The sequence below is a fragment of the Rhinoraja longicauda genome, chromosome 6 (assembly GCF_053455715.1).
Source record: "Rhinoraja longicauda isolate Sanriku21f chromosome 6, sRhiLon1.1, whole genome shotgun sequence".
Classification (NCBI taxonomy): domain Eukaryota; kingdom Metazoa; phylum Chordata; class Chondrichthyes; order Rajiformes; family Arhynchobatidae; genus Rhinoraja; species Rhinoraja longicauda.
The window spans coordinates 21,000,832-21,022,065 of NC_135958.1; the positions used below are offsets into that span (position 1 = coordinate 21,000,832).

Consider the following 21,234-nt stretch of genomic DNA (forward strand, 5'->3'; position numbering starts at 1 on the left):
GGTTCGTTTTCAGAATGGGCCGGAATGTTCACGTTCACAAGTTATAGGAGTAGAATTCAGCCATTCGGCCCATCGAGTCTACTCAGCCATTCAATCGTATATCCTGATTAGGATCTCTGTCTCCTAATCGCATTTTTTTGCCTTCTCCCCATAACCTTTGACACCCGTTCTGATCAAGAATATATTTATAACTGCCTTAAAAATATCTACTGACTTGGCCTCCACATCCATCTGTGAATATACTGTAAGTTCCACAGATTAACTACCTTCTGACTAAAGAAGTTCCTCCTCGCCTCCTTTCTAAAAGAGGACTCTTTAATTCTGAGGGTATGACCTCTGGTCCTAGACTCTCCCACCAATGGAAACATGATTTCCACATCCACTCTATCTATGCCTTTCATTATTCAATGTTCCCCCTCAACCTTCTAAACTCCAGTGAATAGAAGCCCAGTACTGTCAAACGCTCATCATATGCCAACCCATTGTTTCCTGGAATCATTCTTGTAAACATCCTCTGGACCATCTCCAGAGCTAGCACATCCTTCCTCAGATATGGGGCCCATATTTACTCACAGTACTCCAAATGCGGCCTGATTTTTGGGAGTCCTGCACCAGCACTCCTAAGTCCCCTTGCGCCTCTTATTTCTGGATTCTCTCTCCATATTTAGAAAATAATCTATGCCTTTATTCTTATTACCAAAATGCCTGACTCCGCACTTTGCTACACTGGATATCATCTGCCTCTGCCCACTCTCCTAACCTTTCCAAGTCCTTCTGCAGAGCCCTTGGTTCCTCTAAACTGCCTGCACCTCCACCTATCTTAACATAATCTGCAAACTTGGCCACAAAGTCTTCAATGCCCTTATCAAAACCATTAATATACAACCTGTAGAGAAGCGACCCCAGCACCGTTTCTTGCGGAACTCCACTAGTTACTCGCACCCATCCCGAAAAAGCGCCTCTTATTGCAAGTCTCTGCCTTCTGCCATCCGGCCAACCAGCTATCCATGCTCGTACCTTCTCTTTAATACCATGGGCTCTTATCTTCCCTAGCAGCCTGGCATGCGGCATTTTATCAAAGGCCTTCTGAAAGTCTAGGTAAACAGCATCTACAGCCTCGCCTCTGTCTGTCCCGCTATTAACTTCCTCAAAGACCTCTAGCAGATTTATCAGGCAAGATCTTCTCTTCACAAAACCATGCTGATTTCGGCATATTTTATCATGAACTTCTCAGTACTGTGTAACCTCAAACTTTATTATTATTGACTCTAAAATCTTCCCAAACACCAAAGTCAGGTTAACCGGCCCTTAGTTTCCGCTCTTCTGCTTTGCTCCCTTCTTGTACAACGGAGTAATATTCACAATTTTCCAATTTTCAGGAAATATTACAATTAATGCCTCCACAATCTCTGACGCCACCTTCTTCAAAACCCTAGAATGCAGTCCATCTGGTCTAGGTGACTTATCCACCCTCAGACCTTTCAGTGTTCCTAGTATCTTATCCTAGCTGGGAATAGTCACTCCACTAACTTCCACCCCTGACTTTCTAGGATTGCAGGCACACTGCTGGTGTCTTCCACTGTGAAGACTGATACAAAAAAGGTATTCAATTCCACTGCTATTTCTTGATTTCCTGTTATCACTTCTCCTGCGTCATTCTCTAGCGGCCCAAAGTCTACTCTTTCCTCTTTTCTACTCTTTATATATCTGTAGAAACTCTTGCTATCCTCTTTTATATTATTGGCTAGCTTACATTCGTACTTTATCTTTTCTCTCCGTGTTGTCCTTTTAGTTAACTTTTGTTGTTCTTTAAAAACATCCCAATCCTCTGGCTTCCCACTAATCTTTGCAATGTTATATGCCTTCTCTTTTGCTTTTATGTTGCCCTTGATCTCTCTTGTCAACCATTGTTGTCTAATTCCCCCGCTGGAATCTTTCTTCCTCTTTGGAATGAAATGATCCTGCACCTTCCGAATTATCTGCAGAAATTCCTGCCTTTGCTGCTCTACCATAATTCCTGCTAAATCCCCTTTCCAGTCAATCTTTGCCAGCACCTCCCTCATGCCTCTCCTTTGCTCAGCTGCATTCACATTCTCCCGGTCACATGAATATTATCATATTGTGATTACTACCTCCTTGTGGTTCCTTTACCTCAAGTTCTCTTATTAAATCTGGTTCATTGCACAACACAAAATCTCAAATTGCCTTATACCTGCTCCATTACAAGCTGCTCTTAGAAACTATCTCGGAGGCACTCTACAAACTCTCTCTCTCTCTCTCTTGGGGTCCAGCGCTAGCCTGATTCTCCCAGTCTACCTGCATATTGATATCTCCCATGGCCACCAAAGGCATTGCCTTTCCTACACACCGATTTTATTTCCTGATGCAACTTGTACCCAATATCCCGGCTACTGTTTGGAGGCCTGTAAATAACTATCATTAGAGTCTTTTTACCCATGCAGTTTTTCATCTCGACCCACAAGGACTCTATATCTTCTGATCATATGTCATCCTTTGCTAAGGACTGAATTTCATTCCTTACCGCACACCCTCTGCCACGCTGCCTGTCCTTTTGATAGGATGTGGAGCCTTGAATATTTAGCTTCCAGTTCCGATCCTCTTGTAGCCACGTGTCCGCAATGCCCACAACATCATACCTATCAATTTCCAACGGTGCGACAAGATTATCTACTTTGTTCCTTATGCTACGTATATTCAAATATAATACCTTCAATTCGGTGTTGACCATCCCTCCGCGCACAAACATCCCGATTTTACCCGACCTTACTCTCTTCCACCTTTTTAATCTTTTTTTCCTGGTTTTCCTGGAAACTTCCATAACCTTTCCTTCACTCTGTTTCCCGTTGACTCTACGCATGCGCTTCCACGTTGTTGACCCCCCCCCCCCATTATTTCGTCTAAACCCACCCGTGTAGCACCAGCAAACCTGCCTGCCAGAATGTCGGTCCCCCTCCAGTTAATGTGCAACCTGCACAGGTCACCCCTGCCCCAGAAGAATCCCAATGGTCCAGAAATCGAAATCCCTGCCCCCTGCACCAACTCCTCAGCCACACATTCAGCTCACCTGTCCCTCTCTTCCTACCCTCACTAGCATGAATCTCCTGTCCGCACCTCTGACTATGGGGTCACCTACCACTATGACTCTGCCTGACGTCGGTCTCTGGTTGAGCCTCTGCGCCAGGATTCGAGTCACGCTAGGAGTAATGAAGGTCTCTTTCCTGGGTCGGCTGCAGCGTACTGTGAAATGCATACCACCAGAGGACCCAGAAGAACAAACCTGCAGAGGGCTGCCTTCATCTTATGCTTCGCAGGTTGGCATTGCTGAGTCTGGCCCAGTGAGTGAGTAGACCCCATTCACCCTCTTTCACATACGTTGGCAGAACGCCCCCACAGGGATTTAGGCGGTGACTGAAAAGTCCCCCAGAACTTCCTCCTCCCGTGAAACTGTCACTCAGTTCCGCAGTTCCCTGAAATGCGAAGCATGGGCAATTCTAAGAATGTTGGTTCCAGTGTCAAAATGGAAAGAGCAGTGTGCAACATCGTGGGCCCGAGATTCTCAGTATCGGCAGTACTCACTTCCCTTAGGCAATCCCACAACATCCGTGCCGGAGAGGAAGAAACCTGGGCGACAGTAATTCAGCTTCCGAACCGGCAAGTCCCTCATTCTGAGAGCGTGGGCCGGGTTCTCAACAGTCCAGTTAGAAAAAAACATTGTCCCTGCATTTACCCACCGAGAGGAATTCGTCTGTGCTGCAGTGAAATCAGACCTCACTGTTCCCTGCTGGCGAATAAAACCCCAGTTTGTGTAAGAAGGAACAGCAGTTGCTGATTTAAACCGGAGACACAAAAAGCTGGATTAACTCAGCGGGTCAGACAGCATCTCTGAAGGAAATGAATAGGTAACATAGAAACATAGAAAATAGGTGCAGGAGTAGGCCATTCGGCCCTTCGAGCCTGCACCGCCATTCAATATGATTATGGCTGATCATCCAACTCAGTATCCCGTACCTGCCTTCTCTCCATACCCCCCTGACCCCTTTAGCCACAAGGGCCACATCTAACTCCCTCTTAAATATAGCCAATGAACTGGCCTCAACTACCTTCTGTGGCAAAGAATTCCACAGATTCACCACTCTGCGTGAAAAAAAACGTTCTCATCTCGGTCCTAAAAGACTTCCCCCTTATCCTTAAACTGTGACCCCTTGTTCTGGACTTCCCCAATAACGGGAACAATCTTCCTGCATCTAGCCTGTCCAGCCCCTTAAGAATTTTGTAAGTTTCTATAAGATCCCCCCTCAATCTTCTAAATTCCAGCGAGTACAAGCCGAGTCTATCCACTCTTTCTTCATATGAAAGTCATGCCATCCCAGGAATCAATCTGGTGAACCTTCTCTGTACTCCCTCTATGGCAAGAATGTCTTTCCTCGGATTAGGAGACCAAAACTGTACACAATACTCCAGATGTGGTCTCACCAATGCCCTGTACAACTGCAACAGAACCTCCCTGCTCCTATACTCAAATCCGGGTGTTTTTTACAAATCCGTAACATTTCGGGTGCAAACCCTTCTTCAGACTGTCTGAAGAAACGTCACCTATTCCTTCTCTCCAGAGATACTGCCTTTCCCGCTGAGTTACTCCAGCCTTTTGTGTCTATCCCCAGTTTGTGTAATTTTTGTCAAGGCAATCGCGTGGACATGGGAACGACGCTGGGGAGTCTTAACTGCACTCCTTTTATTCGAGGGATATCCTTCCTTTTCGGGAAGACCAGAGCTGACCATAATATTCAGCATGTGGTCCGCCTAGGGCCGTAAAGAAATGAATGAGAACCCTTTATCTTGGATTCAGATCCTCTGGTAATGAAGACCATTGTGCCATTTACCGCACAGTAGCTGTCTGTTGTCTCCGCAGTTGCAGCGATTTGTGTACAAGGGCCGCGGGTCCATATGAGCACAAATATTCTTCACTCTGTTATTATTGAAAATATACTGCCTTCCCGTGGCTGACTAAGCTGGCTATGTTCTCAATGTGCTTCGCTCATTCACTCCGGCTGGCGACATCCCGATCAGATTCTCTCCCTTCTATACTGGGCCTCAGGTTTATTTCATCGAACACCCTGGGTCATTTAGGTGGAAATGCCGGCACGGCTGCTGAACGGGTGGGCAGATGCAGCTGGAGGGTATGTCGAACTCAAAGAAGGCGACGAGTTCCGTGCATTTTAGGTAGCAGTTCAAACTTCATCTGCGGCTGCATCATTGTAGACTACTCCAAACAAATTGTGGTATCTTCGCCAGGGATAACAGCACGATCTGCAGGGAAAGATGCGAGTAATGACAACAGGAGTTGAATTCCGAAAATAAATGCTGCACGATTCTGAAACATATTGCCTTTTGGGAAGTCAAATGAGACATGAGCTTAATAGTGAATGTTAAGGCCATGGAGATTGTAGGAGTGCAGAAGGATCTTGGAGTCCAGGTAAACTAGCCCGCTTAAAGTAGCGTCGCATGTTGGGCGTTGCGAAGAAATCTTTTGCACGCTACTTTCATAAGTCAGGGAAATTAGTATAGAAGTTGGGCGTTAAGTTACAAAACGTTGACGAGGCCCCACTTCGTGTATGGTGCTCAGTTTTGGTTATCTGCTGCAGTAGAGCTGCCATTATCTGTAAAGAATCCAAAACATATCTGTTTCTATGACTCGAGGGCCCGAGCTATAGGGAGAAGTTGGACATGTAAAACCTTTATTCCATGGGTCACATCCTATACGATAGAATCCGGGTGCGGGGTGCCCGTGATTGACCATATCTAGCGCTAAGGCCTGCCCTGACGTGCTGATCCTGCCGGGAGACCAAACTGCAGTGTCCCTGACGGACAGATCGAATCCAGGGCTGATGATGGACAGTCTGTTTGAGCACTCCTCGTCACAAGCACCTCAGCACTGGGGCGACTCTTGATTGAGACAATCGGAGGAAGAGATTGTAGTCTGATCGATGTGTGATTCCACTGCAGCAGGTATTGCAGTGATCGGTGAACTGGTATCATGGTGATTTTGGAAGTGGTGTCACGATGGTGAGTTATCAGGTCTCACCGCGATCAATGAACTTGTCTCCGGATGATCGGTGAAGTGGTATCACCGTGATAAGTGAACTGGCGTCTTGAGACAAATGTTTAAGAATGTACCAAAAACAGAACAATGAAATTCTGCACCCGCACAACTGGTCTGTAAACACAATTCTCACCGATAAAAAAAGTTCAGTAGAATAAAAATAACAATATTAGTGCAAAAAAGCCAATATTTGTGCAACCAAATACCTGGTAGTTCATAGTGTGTGTGTGTTGTTTGTTGTGTTCAATTACCCGACGGCTGTTCGGACGAAGCTGTTTCTGAACCTGGAGGTCACAATTTCAGATTCCTGCATCAGGTGAAGTGAAAGGGTGACCAAGCTGGTCTGGTCCTTGGTAATGCTGGCTGCCGTTTGAGGCAGTGCCTCCTATGGATCCCTTCCATCGTGAGAAGTCAGTGCCTGTAATGGACTGGGCTTTGCCCACCTCTTTTTGTGATCTCCTTCATTCCTGCGCGCAGGAATTGCTGGACACGGGCCATGATGCAACCAGTAAATATCCTCTCTTTGGCAAACCTGTGAAAATTCAAGAGAGTATTCATCAGCATACTGAGCCTCCTCGATCTTCTCAGGAAGTAAAGGTATTAGTGGGCTCTCTTTATGATTGCATCAGTATGCAAGGTCCATGACAAATTTCAGTGAGACACGTCCAGGAACTTGAACGCTCTCCACCGCCTAAGCATTAATTACACCTCAACATTCTGGAACTGGGGTTAGTATTTGTCAACATAGATTCATGCCACCCAACACGCCCCATTCAAATTCATCCCATTTTCCTGCCCCTGGCCCATATCCCTCCAATAAATTCCTGGACTATTGTAGATGTTGTTTTTGCACTTGCCTGTCATATGGCAGCTTGTTCCAGGCACATACCACCCTCTGTACGAAAAGGTTGCCACTCGGTGCCTGTAAACAAGCTTCATTTGTTAAAAAATGTGCAGCCTTACCAAAGTCTCGATCAACTGTAACATTACGTAACAAACGCTAGCCTCGATTTTCTGACTATAGGCTAAACATATTGTTATGGTCATATGGCCATGGAGTTATACAGCATGGGAACGAACCCTTCAGCCTAACTCGCCCATGCCGACTAAGGTTCCACATCTGGACTAATCCTATTTACCCATATTTGGTTCTTCTCACTCAAAATTTCCAGGTCTATAACATATAATTTTCATTCAGCAAAGCCAAACTGTGTGCTGACTAATTGATAAAATGGACGGTTAGAGGAAGTGGTTGCAACATTTTCTCCTTAACGTCAGATTTTCAATGTTAGAGTGGTGCTGGTAAAGTGGAAACTGCTTCCTAGTTTTCCAAGAACGAAGATCACAATTGGATCATTGTGAACGCGCTGAACTTTGTGAAAGGCGCAGAATTGGGGAAAGATAAGTGGAAGAGCAAATGGAGAGAGATCTGGGTGTCTGTAAAAGCAAACCAGAGCGTTTGTGGCTACTTGAAGTAAGACTATAATGTTGGGAAGAGGATGGAGTACAACAGTAAAGGGGTCCTGCTACATCTACAGATGGTGTTGGTGAGACCCCACTGGTTTACTGCACACAGCATCACACAATGTGGAAACAGGCCAGTGTGCCTACCATGTCCACGCTGTTCAATTGGCAATCACCCGTTATAGCCCTATTTTCCAGCACGAGGTGCATAGCCTTCGTTGCCTCAAGTGTGCATCTGGACACTTCTTAAATTCTGTCAATGATTCCGCTTGCATCGCTGCATTCCACGTATTCACCCCCACTTTTCAAAAAGGGAGGGAGAGAGAAAACGGGGAATTACAGACCAGTTCGTCTAACATCGGTAGTGGGGAAAATGCTAGAGTCAGTTATTAAAGATGGGATAGCAGCACATTTGGAAAATGGTGAAATCATTGGACAAAGTCAGCATGGATTTATGAAAGGTAAATCATGTCTGACGAATCTTATAGAATTTTTCGAGAATGTAACTAGTAGAGTGGATAAGGGAGAACCAGTGGATGTGTTATATCTGGACTTCCAGCAGGCTTTCGACAAGATCCCACATAAGAGATTAGTATGCAAACTTATAGCACACTGTATTGTGGGTTCAGTATTGATGTGGATAGAGAACTGGCTGGCAGACAGGAAGCAAATGGTAGGAATAAACGGGTCCTTTTCAGAATGGCAGGCAGTGACTAGTGGGGTACCGCAAGGCTCAGTGCTGGGACCACAGCTATTTACAATATATATTAATGATTTGGACGAGGGAATTTAATGCAACATCTCCAAGTTTGCGGATGACACGAAGCTGGGGGGCAGTGTTAGCTGTGAGGAGGATGCTAGGAGGCTGCAACGTGACTTGGATAGGTTAGGTGAGTGGGCAAAGGCATGGCAGATGCAGTATAATGTGGATAAATGTGAGGTTATCCACTTTGGTGGCAAGAACAGGAAAGCAGACTATTGCCTGAATGGTGGCCGATTAGGAGAAGGGGAGATGCAACGAGACCTGGGTGTCGTGGTACACCAGTCATTGAAAGTAGGCATGCAGGTGCAGCAGGCAGTGAAGAAAGCGAATGGTATGTTGGCATTCATAGCGAGGGAATTTGAGCATAGGAGCAGTGAGGTTCTGCTGCAGTTGTACAGGGCATTGGTGAGACCACACCTGGAGTATTGCGTACAGTTTTGGTTTCCTAATCTGAGGAAAGACATTCTTGCCATAGAGGGAGTACAGAGAAGGTTCACCAGATTGATTCCTGGGATGGCAGGACATTCATATGAAGAAAGTCCGGATAGACTCGGCTTGTACTCGCTGGAATTTAGAAGATTGAGGGGGGATCTTATAGAAACTTACACAATTCTTAAGGGGTTGGACAGGCTAGATGCAGGAAGATTGTTCCCGATGTTGGGGAAGTCCAGAACAAGGGGTCACAGTTTAAGGATAAGGGGGAAGTCTTTTAGGACCGAGATGAGAACGTTTTTTTTCACACAGAGTGAGGTGAATCTATGGAATTCTCTGCCACAGAAGGTAGTTGAGGCCAGTTCATTGGCTATATTTAAGAGGAAGTTACATGTGGCCCTTGTGGCTAAAGGGGTCAGTGGGTATGGAGAGAAGGCAGGTACGGGATACTGAGTTGGATGATCAGCCATGATCATATTGAATGGCGGTGCAGGCTCGAAGGGCCGAATGGCCTACTCCTGCACCTATTTTCTATGTTTCTATGTTTCTATGCTGGGACACAAAAGCGCAAATAATTTAGATACGTATATCAGAGGCATGATCACTAAGTTGGCAGATGACATGAAGATTGGGGCGAGCTCTTGACAGTGTGGAAAATAGTCTTCAGTACGGATGATATTGGTGAGTTGATGAGTTGGTGAAATGGGCTGAGAAATGACATGTGAAGTTTAGTGGTAATTCATGTGGTTACTGCGTTTAAGAAGGCATGAGGGGTCCTAGCCTTCATCAGTCGGGACATTAAATACAGGATCAGCCGACAGACCTGAATCTGTGCTGTATGACTGCCTTTTAATTTGGAATGGACGAGGTTGAGAGCGGGCGGACATGAGTGGACTATATAAAACAATGAAGGGAGTAGATAATGTAGACTGCGGGCAACTTCATCAATACCACGATGAAGAAAACTAGAGGATATAGACTAGGGTAAGGAGTATGAGATTTATACGAGATCTAAGGGGATATTTTCTCACCCAGAGAGGGGTGAATACGTGGAATGCAGTGATGAAAGCGGAATCATTGACAGAATTTAAGAAGTGTCCAGATGCACACTTGAGTTACCCAGGCAACTAAGGCTATGCACCTCGTACTGGAAAATAGGGCTATAACGGGTGATTGCCCATTGAACAGCGTGGACATGGTAGGCAGAGTGGCCTGTTTCCACATTGTGTGATGCTGTGTGCAATAAACCAGTGGGGTCTCACCAACACCATCTCTAGATGTAGCAGGACCTCTTTACTGTTGTACTCCATCCTCTTCCCAACATTATAGTCTTGCTTCAAGTAGCCACAAACGCTCTGGTTTGCTTTTTCGGACCCCCAGATCTCTCTCCATTTGCTCTTCCACTTATCTGTCCCCAATTATGCGCCTTTCACAAAGTTCAGCGCGTTCACAATGATTCACTTGTGATCTTCTTTCTTGGAAAACTAGGAAGCAGTTTCCACTTTCACCAGCACCACTCTAACATTGAAAATCTGACGTTAAGAAGAAAATGTTGCAACCACTTCCTCTAACCGTCCATTTTATCAATTTGTCAGCACACCGTTTAGCTTTGCTGAATGAAAATTATATGTTATAGATCTGGAAATTTTGAGTGAGAAGAACCAAATATGGGTAAATAGGATTAGTCCAGATGTGGAACCATAGTCGGCATGGGCGAGTTGGGCTGAAGGGTTCGTTTCCATGCTGTATAACTCCATGGCCATATGACCATAACAATATGTTTAGCCTATAGTCAGAAAATCGAGGATAGCGTTTGGTACGTAATGTTACAGTTGATCGGGGACTTTGGTGAGGCTGCACATTTTTTAACAAATGAAGCTTGTTTACAGGCACCGAGTGGTAACCTTTTCATACAGAGGGTGGTAAGTGCATGGAACAAGCTGTCATATGACAGGCAAGTGCAATAACAACATTTACAATAGTCCAGGAATTTATTGGAGGGATATGGGCCAGGGGCAGGCAAATGGGCTGAATTTGAATGGGGCATGTTGGGTGGCATGAATCTATGTTGACAAATACTAACCCCAGTTCCAGAATGTTGAGGTGTAATTAATGCTTAGGCGGTGGAGAGCGTTCAAGTTCCTGGACGCGTCTCTCTGAAATCTGTCATGGACCTAGCATACTGATGCAATCATAAAGAGAGCCCACTAATACCTTTACTTCCTGAGAAGTATGACTGTTCTGTGTGTGACTTTGTTTAAGGTGGGGAGAATGCTGCACACACTATCCATAGTGTGTGGGGTAGAACTGATGTTCGGGTGATTGCTGGTCGGTGTGGACTTACTGGGCTGAAAGGCCTGTTTCCATGAAAGGCCTGTTTTCAATTAAACACACATTTTGGGTAGTTACTGCGTATCAAAGGGGAAATCAAATTGAGCATTTCATCTGCGAAACCTATGAATCCCACACAGCTGCTTTGTCGAGCTGGGACAATTTAACGAAAATATTCAACCAAGAAAGGTGAAAATCGGCCGTAAATTTGGAATGTAACATTGCATTATGGTGTGGTTCAGAAAGGATGTCCCAGAGCCCTCGGGCCGATGAAACGGTAACCACGGTGAAACAGATAGTGAGGTAGAGGCAGATAACCCACACCCTGGTCCAGGCCTCCAAACACTATCCGGGGAGCCTGCCCACTAGTCCAGCTGCATTTCCCAAAACAACTACTTGTAGATAATTCACACTAGGGGGGGGGAGGTGTGGAATTATATAAACATTGTTGCAGAAGTCACGTTCCTGCTCACTTGGTTGGATTCCATATGTCCTTTCCGCATCAGAGAAACTTTCCGTTTCAGTTTAGACTCTCCCAGATTTTTGTCAAACTTGGAGGTCATGGTTGATCTCCACAACGATTAAGCAGAGAGGCTCCTAACTATGAACTCGCTCGACCCCGGTCGTCTGTGCACTTCCTTTATTTAGCCAATGTCACCGAGACATGTAGTTATTCACTCCTGTTAATGACAGGAAAGGCCTACGGAAACATTTGTTGTTGCTACCAACTCGGAGCTGGGCAGGAGAGGGGAGGAACGAGGGAGAGATTTCTGGGGAGAATTATAAACATTCTGCCAGGGATATCGGTTGAAAACATCAAACTAATGAAATGAGGTCAGCCAGAAAGTCCACAACAACGGCACAAGAGATGGGGTGATGGTGAGGGGACAGTGTTTGAACCAACGGGGAAGACTCCACACGGTTCTATGGAACCACACTGTCCCTTGCTGTACACTACTGCCAGGAAGGGAAAATGGGTTCACGCCAATTAGCTGAGATATTGTAAACCTCAGAAACTGCAGTGAGAGCGAGCGAGAGCGCGTGACACCTGGTGAACAGTGTCCTAGACTCTCACAGCACGGAAACATGCATTTCAGCCCATCTCATTCATGGCAACCAAGATATGTACAAAAGGCCCCAGAATCTACTATAGGGAAGGAACTCTGGAAATTGAGGCTCTGGTCAAGTGTTAGAAGTGGGCATGGGGCAGGTACAAACAACTGGGTCTAGTGTATTCCTGGAGGAGCTTTGGGAACTAAGGAACAAGCTAAAACAGGAAATCAAGCGGGCAAAAGGGGATCGGAGATAGCTCTGGCAAATGGCATTAAGGATAATAGCGGGGAGTGGCACTGATAGCTCCCACTGGGCTCTGAGGAAATTACAACTCCGACAATGGGGAATGGTTCTTGATTAGTAGGGGGTTATGTCAAGGGTTATGGTGAAGGGGCAGGAGAGTGGGGTTGTAAGGCAGAGATGGATTAGCCATGACGGAATGGCGGAGTGGACTTGATGGGCCGAATGGCCTAATTCTGCTCCTATCACTTACGACCTTATGAGTGGGGTGAGACTGATAATCTAGGACCCACAGGGGAGCCTGTTAGGTAACAAAGCACACAGCGTCACTTGGGGAATCTGGTGTGGATGGAGCGACATAAATCACATCAATCACACTCATGGCCTCACTCATTGAGCACGACATCCGGATTATTTCTCTGGACACAGAGTTCATGAAACGCTCAGAAGATCGGGAGGCATCTGTGGATAGAAAAACGGAGTAAATGTTTCAGCTCAAGGAGCCTTGACGAGAACTGTGGAGTGCCTAATGAGGTGGTGTCCACCAGAGTGGAAGGGAAGTCAAATTCAGATATAACTTCGCCGGGATGGTCCAGGGTCGGGGGCGGAGAGACCGGAGAGGGTTAGAGATAAGCGGAGTGAATTGGGCAAATGCCCTGCATCATACTGGGCACACAGGCGAACAGATCCAGTGTGATGCATAAACAGGAAGGCCGTGTATATTCGATGGTGATACAATGTTGGTGCTTAGTAGGCCCCACTGCTCTTGTACAGAAACCACTGCACGGCATCATCCAGAAACAACAAGGAACTGGGCGTCCAGTGATAACTTGATCGTTGTTGCCCGAGGATCTGACAAAGTGTAAAGATGTCTCGTTCAGTTCTATACGGGCCTCGGAACACCACATTTAGAATATTGTGGTCAGCTCTGGTCTCTCCCCCATAGAATGTTTGTCCATGCTATAGAAGGTGTGCCACGAAAGGTCCTCAGATGTACTCATTCCTGTACTCACTGGATTGTCTTGTGAAAGTGTGTACATAAACGGGGCTTTACTCTATCCAGGGGAGAAGAACGGGGGGTGATCTCACTGCAGCCTATGCAGTTCTACTGCTGCTTGGTGGGGTAGATGCAGGGAATATATTTGTCCTGTCTTGGGCGTCCGGGACCAGGGATCGCAGTCTCGGAATTAGTGACTTGTTATTCGGAAAGCTTAATTCTTATCTCAGCTTTCCCTTCCTCTTGGTTACGGGTGTTGTGGAATTGACTGAAGGAAGTGAAACGTACTTAAACTGAAAAAACGGGTTCTGGAAGATGCAGCGCGCTCTTTGCAGTTTAACCCTGGAACGATTATTCGCCGAATCGTCCGTACTTCCCATTTCATGGAACGCCGGAATTCTGCAATGGTTCGCCGGAGCAATGTCGATGTGGATTTTAGGGACTTCCAGGCGCCCCCTGATTTCCGGACTGACTCTCCCGCTACCCTTTAAAAGGTAGAGGGAGTGCAAGCTGCTCAGTCACCGGGCCCCAGCCAGCACTTCCATCCAAAGAAGCACCATGAAGACAGCGCTCTGTGTCGTTGCCCTTATAGGAGCCCTGGTGATCTGCACTTTCCAGAATGTTGCAGCCGCCCCGCGTAAGAGACCTTCCTTATTCCCAATATTCCGGCTTCTCCTGATCATGAACCGCGAGCTGCTCATTGCCGTTTTCCTCCGTCTGGCGGTGTCGTTGAATAGCTCCCATTACAATAATCTCCTCACTATTTGGAGGGAAGAATAGGGAACAATACAACTGCATCTGAGGGGGTGAGAGGTTAGCAGACGGGAAAATTGTATTGATGGTAAGGGGGCTGAAATAGTTGGAGGAGGGGTTGGCCAGCTAGTGTAAAACACGGAAACCTCCACAGAGCCGAGGGCAGCAATGCCCCCCTTGCTGTGCACTTTGTGTAAACGTGAGGCAATACGGTAACCTGCGATGGAAAATGCTGAAAAATCCCTCAGTGTATAACGTTCTCCCTTTCTCCCTCTCTCCCAGCTGGGACGATATACCCGGAATGCTGTGAGACGTTTAAGACCACTCCTATTCGTCACCGGAGGCTTAAAAGCTACAGGGCAGCTCCCGGGTGCTCGCCTCACACTGTCATGTAAGTATTTAAATGTGTTGCTCCAAAGTGTGCTTGAACAAGTGGTGAGCGACTATCCGGTAATCACATCTGCTTGGTTTGCTTCAGATTCGTCAACCGGAGGAATATGAAGATTTGCACCAGAGCCGGCGAGAGATGGGTCAAAGTTGCAATGAACTATCTGGACAGGAAAAACAAGAAGGCATAGACGAGGTGAAAACTCTGCACTCCAACGGCCTGCCAAGAATCGTTCGTGAAAGTCCGTTCCATCCCCTCAGGCTCACTGTTGTGGATGAAAGCGTCATTGGGTCCACATTGGGTCCACATCCTGCAAAGGTCGGATTAGTGCCTGGTTCGTTGTAAAATTGTAGATCATTGAGTTTTCACTCGTTCTCCTTGTAAACTAGGCAGTATATCCTGTTTATTATGTTGATTTATTTGTAGTTCTGTATTTATCTTTTATTTGTCGAGATGCTCAGTGTTAATAAAATTTGAACATGCTCTGGGCGATTAATGTGTGAGCTTTGATCAGCGTGACCCTACCTGCAAGGGTTCAGGCTGTGGTCAGAGAATCGATGGGAGCGATCCTGCATACGGGGGGCGGTGGGCATGCGGTCGGTGGAAGAAGAAGGGTCCGTATCATTCCTTTCAAAGATAGCGCGGAAAGGGAGGAAAGTTGTCCGGATAAGAAACCTGAGAAATGGATATAACCTCTGGTAATTTACATCTTATTTATGCTACGATAGTGCACTTGCTTCCTCAATCTTAGCCGATCAGAGAAACTGCGGAGAGTTAAGACCCCACCACTGATCGCTAGGAAGGTAGTTGTTCATCCCAACGATTTTCTCAGCTCAATAATGTCACCTCTCAGCCTCCTACCACGGTGGCGCAGCTGGTGGAGCTGCTGCCTCACATTGCCTGAGACCCGGGTTCGATTCTGATTGTGTGCAGTTTGCACGTCCTCCTAGGACCGCTTGGATTTCCTCCAGATGCTCCGGTTTCCTCTCATATCCACAACACGTGCGCGTTGGTAGGTTAATTGTCCTCTGTAAATTGCCCCGAGTGTGTAGGAAAGGGATGAGTAAGTGGAATATCATTGAATTAGTGTGAACGGGTGGTCGACGCGGTGGGCAGACGGGACTGTTTCCTTGCTGTATCTCTCAACATATCTCTACAAAGGTGGTGACAGTAGACACGATTATCAACACTTACAGAGGGATCTTAAACGTGTGTCAAAAACAAAACAAAGGCTGAAAAGGAGGTTAACCAACCTGGAAAAAAAACACCTTTAACCTTGATTAAGACGGGAACTGGCAGGAAATGTGGAATTGAAACAAATCGACAGCGCCTGAAAATTGCCTACTGTTCAACAGCAAAGCTGGAAGGAGTGGTGGGTGGGCCGAGTAAAAGCCCGCGCTACGTTATCACTGGCTGACTAATACGCGGATATTGGGTACATAGATGAGTCAGACTGAGAAAGAAAAGAGGGCGAGAAGAGGGTAAAAAACAATAATAGGAGCTAGTCCGAACTAACGTTCAAAACTGAATGGAGAGTAAATAACCAATTAGCTCAGCTGGATGATCAAGCTGAAACCACAGAAACCACTGTCAGGATTATACTACCATAGAATTACAAGAAACAGGAGCCAGGATGAAACAGCCAGCTGGAGAGCTATTGTCTACCCAGAACACCCGGCTGTGGGCTCAGGATGCTGGCCAACTTGATTTACCCGAGACTGAAGTAAGACAAATGGCTGCCTTAAGTACAGATACACTTGTGGCAGCAATACCTGTCGGTAATAGACACATAATCTCTGGTACTAGATCACTTAGACCCTGAGAGACTGCTACCCCATGGTCACAGATTGGGAATCAGAACCTCACTCCTGGCACACAGTTTGAGAAGCTATTTCTAGATTATGGTGCAAGGTTTCTCATATGGAGATGTTTATGTAGTTTTTTGAATGTCCGGAGGCTGAAAGATTTAGTGGCATGTGTCGCTGTCTGACAAGAAGAGGGCCCACCCCTCTGCTGAAATCTTGTTAGCTGTGCTTTAGGGAGGATTGTAATAGGCTGCTGTGCTTGGCAACTGGAGACGCTAAAAGGGGAATTGGTTAAAACTAAGGCAGCCAAATCTAGGACAAAAAAAGACTGAAAATAAAGGGAAAACGGGGCGAAACCAAAATAAGCAGGAGCTTACTCAGAAAGAGATGTTTTTGGAGCCTAGACAGAGATATATGAATTATCGCTGGACATGGATGAGGTGCCAGATGACTGGAGAATGACTAATGTCGCTCCACTATTTAAGAAGAGTTTCAAATAAAACCCTGGGCACTATAGACCAGTGAGCCTACCATCTGTAGTAGACAAGTTACTGGAAAGCATACCGATGGATAAGATATATGTACATTTGGATAGACCGAGGCTAATTGGAGATGGTCAACAGTGGCTCGGCTGGTTGAGCGGTTGCCTGACAGCACGAGAGACCCTGGTTCGATCCTGACCTTGGGTGCTGTCTGTGTTAAGTTAGTACATTCTCCCTGTGACTGTGTAGGTTTCCTCCGGGGACTATGGTTTCCTGTCACATCCCAAATATGCGTGGGTCTGTGGGTTAATTGGCCTCTGTAAATTGCCCATAGTGTGTAAGAAGTGGATGGAAATGTGGGATAACATAAAATTAATGTGACAGACACAAAATGCTGGAGTAACTCAGCGGGACAGGCAGCATCTCTGGAGAGAAGGCATGGGTGACATTTCGGGTCGAGATCCTTCTTCAGACTGAACTAGTATGATTGGACAGGAAAATAACTGCAGACGCTGGTACAAATCGAAAGTATCACAAAATGCTGGAGTAACTCAGCAGGTCAGGCAGCATCTCTGGAGAGAAGGAATGGGTGACGTTTCGGGTCGAGACCCTTCTTCAGAACTAACCAAGAAGGTTGACACGGGCAAGGCCGTGAACATTCTCTATGTGGATACAGCAAGTGCTTTGATATGGCTCCGCATGATAGGCTGCTCTGGTAGGTAAGATTACCGGACACATAATTGGCTTCGTTGATTGGAGCAGGGGATGGCGGTGGAAGGACATTTTTCAAACTGGATGCCTTCAGTCTGAAGAAGGGTCTCGATCCGAAACGTCACCCATTCCTTCTCTCCAGAGATGCTACCTGACCCGCTGAGTTACTCCAGCATTTTGTGGTAACTAGTATGATTGGATGATCAATGGTCAGCATTGACTCGGTGAACGAAAATGCCCTTTTCCATGCTGTATCACTAAACTAAACTAAACATGGTTTTGTATGGGATGATCGTATCTCATTAATTTGATTGGTTTTTTTGAAGAACTAACCAAGAAGGTTGACATGGGCAAGGCCATGAACATTCTCTATATGGACAAAAGCAAGTCCTTTGATAAGGCTCCGCACGAAAGGCTGCTCTGGAAGTTAAGATTGCCGGACACATAATTGGCTTCATTGATGGAAGCAGAGGATGGCGGTGGAAGGTTATTTTTCAAACTGGAGGCCTGTGCTAGTGGCGCTGGTGATTGGTGCCTGGCCCGTTGCTCTTTGTGGTTTATTTCATGATTTAGATGAGAATGTGCAAGGCATGATTAATAGTTTTGCAGATAACATTAAAGTAGGTGACAAGTGACACCCCTCCCTGAGTAAAATGCTTGGTGACAGGGGCAAGGAAAAGGTGAATATGAAAAATGAATAGTCATACTCGCAGCATGGCAGAGAAATAGCAAGAAAGGGTCAAATTAGCTGCAGTGGAATGCGCACAGGATAGGGAATGTAAAAAGCCATGCATGAGAATGGTGGAAATGGTGTTGCCCACAGCCCCACGAGAGGATGGAGACAACATTGACGAGATTTTGAGGCGCATTGATGTGCTTATGATGAGGACTATGGGTTTCCCACACCCTACGGCATGTAAAGAAACTGGCCACAGAACCAGCATCACTGATTAGCACAGTCAGAACGACAGGGGCAGTTAAAGGAAGTGTCTTGATGATGTTCAGTATTACCGTTGAGGGGGTGGCTGAACGTCTTAGGATGTACGATCATAGATAAATCTCCAGTGGGCAGATGCAGCAGGAGGGTATGTCGAACTCAAAGAAGGCGACGAGTTCCGTGTATTGTAGGTAGCAGTTCAAACTTCATCTGCGGCTGCATCATTGCAGACTACTCCAAACAAATTGTATAATCTTCGCCAGGGATAACAGCAAGATCTACAGGGAAAGATGCGAGTGATAACAAAAGAGTTGAATTCCGAAAATAAATGCTGCACGATTCTGAAACATATTGCCTTTTGGGAAGTCAAATGAGACATGAGCTTAATAGTGAATGATAAGGCCATGGAGATTGTTGGAGTGCAGAAGGATCTTGGAGCTTAAAGTAGCGTCGTATGTTGGGGGTTGCGAAGAAATCTTTTGACACGCTACTTTCATAAGTCAGGGAAATTAGTATAGAAGTTGAGCGTTAAGTGACAAAACGTTGACGAGGCCCCACTTCGTGTATGGTGCTCAGTTTTGGTTATCTGCTGCAGTAGAGCTGCCATTATCTGTAAAGAATCCAAGAAATATATGTTTCTATAACTCGAGGGCCCGAGCTATAGGGAGAAGTTGGACATGTAAAACCTTTATTCCTTGGGTCACATGCTATACGATAGAATCCGGGTGCAGAGTGCCCGTGATTGACCATATCTAGCGCTAAGGCCTGCCCTGGCGTGCTGATCCTGCCGTGAGACCAAACTGTAGTGTCCCTGACGGACAGATCGAATCCAGGGCTGATGATGGACAGTCTGTTTGAGAACTCCTCGTCAGAAGCACCTCAGCACTGGGGCGACTCTTGATTGAGACAATCGGAGGAAGAGATTGTAGTCTGATCGATGTGTAATTCCACTGCAGCAGGTATTGCAGTGATCGGTGAACTGGTATCATGGTGATTTTGGAAGTGGTGTCACGATGGTGAGTTATCAGGTCTCACCGCGATCAATGAACTTGTCTCCGGATGATCGGTGAAGTGGTATCACCGTGATAAGTGAACTGGCGTCTTGAGGCAAATGTTTAAGAATGTACCAAAAACAGAACAATGAAATTCTGCACCCGCACAACTGGTCTGTAAACACAATTCTCACCGATAAAAAAAGTTCAGTAGAATAAAAATAACAATATTAGTGCAAAAAAGCCAATATTTGTGCAACCAAATACCTGGTAGTTCATAGTGTGTGTGTGTTGTTTGTTGTGTTCAATTACCCGACGGCTGTTCGGAAGAAGCTGTTTCTGAACCTGGAGGTCACAATTTCAGATTCCTGCATCAGGTGAAGTGAAAGGGTGACCAAGCTGGTCTGGTCCTTGGTAATGCTGGCTGCCGTTTGAGGCAGTGCCTCCTATGGATCCCTTCCACCGTGAGAAGTCAGTGCCTGTAATGGACTGGTGCATAGTCTTCGTTGCCTCAAGTGTGCATCTGGACACTTCTTAAATTCTTTCAATGATTCCGCTTTCATCACTGCATTCCACGTATCCACGTATTCACCCCTCTCTGGGTGAGACAATATCCCCTTAGATCTCCTATAAATCTCATCACTGTGGAAAATAGGTCTATAACGGATGATTGCCCATTGAACATCGTGGACATGGTAGGCAGAGTGGCCTGTTTCCACATTGTGTGATGCTGTGTGCAATAAACCAGTGAGGTCTCACCAACACCATCTGTAGATGTAGCAGGCAGGGCCGGCTTAACGCATGGGCCTGATGGGCACTTGCCCGGGGGCCCACGAGCATAGGGGCCCCATGCTGATCTGTGTGTGTTAAGTGACTTGCAATAATTAAATACTACATTAAAAATGTAGGTTCAATAAGTCTTTTTTTCGCAACATTTTCTGTCCCTAAGTGTTTCTCACAGCAATCTGTAAGTGCTTTTCGCAACAATGTAGCACCCTAAGTCTATCGCTAAGTGCTTTTCGGTAAGTGCTTTTCGCCGGCACGACAGGGGGGGGGCTGGTAGGGAAAGGGGGGTGGGGGAGAGTAACGGTAGGGGCCCCAGTACACTGCTTTGCCCGGGGGCCCATAATGCTGTAAAAACGGCCCTGGTAGCAGGACCTCTTTACTGTTGTACTCCATCCTCTTCCCCACATTATAGTCTTACTTCTAGTAGCCACAAACGCTCTGGTTTGCTTTTACGGACCCCCAGATCTCTCTCCATTTGCTCTTCCACTTATCTTTCCCCAATTATGCGCCTTTCACAAAGTTCAGCGGGGTCACAATGATCCAATTGTGATCTTCTTTCTTGGAAAACTAGGAAGCAGTTTCCACTTTCACCAGCACCACTCTAACATTGAAAATCTGACGTTAAGGAGAAAATGTTGCAACCACTTCCTCTAACCGTCCATTTTATCAATTAGTCAGCACACAGTTTAGCTTTGCTGAATGAAAATTATATGTTATAGATCTGGAAATTTTGAGTGAGAAGAACCAAATATGGGTAAATAGGATTAGTCCAGATGTGGAACCTTAGTCGGCATGGGCGAAATGGGCTGAAGGGTTCGTTTCCAAGCTGTATAACTCCATGGCCATATGACCATAACAATATGTTTAGCCTATAGTCAGAAAATCGAGGATAGCGTTTGGTACGTAATGTTACAGTTGATCGAGACTTTGGTGAGGCTGCTAATTTTTTAACAAATGAAGCTTGTTTACAGGCACCGAG

At 46.1% G+C, this 21,234-nt stretch overlaps 1 protein-coding gene across 1 annotated transcript; it reads left to right on the forward strand.

Moving 5' to 3' along the window:
• Nucleotides 1-13,959: 13,959 nt before the first annotated feature.
• LOC144594701 (eotaxin-like) lies at nucleotides 13,960-14,732 on the forward strand. The gene is made up of 3 exons (XM_078401545.1): nucleotides 13,960-14,038; nucleotides 14,437-14,545; nucleotides 14,633-14,732. The coding sequence occupies exons 1-3, from the start codon at nucleotides 13,960-13,962 to the stop codon at nucleotides 14,730-14,732; spliced, it is 288 nt and encodes a 95-aa protein (XP_078257671.1).
• Nucleotides 14,733-21,234: the final 6,502 nt, after the last annotated feature.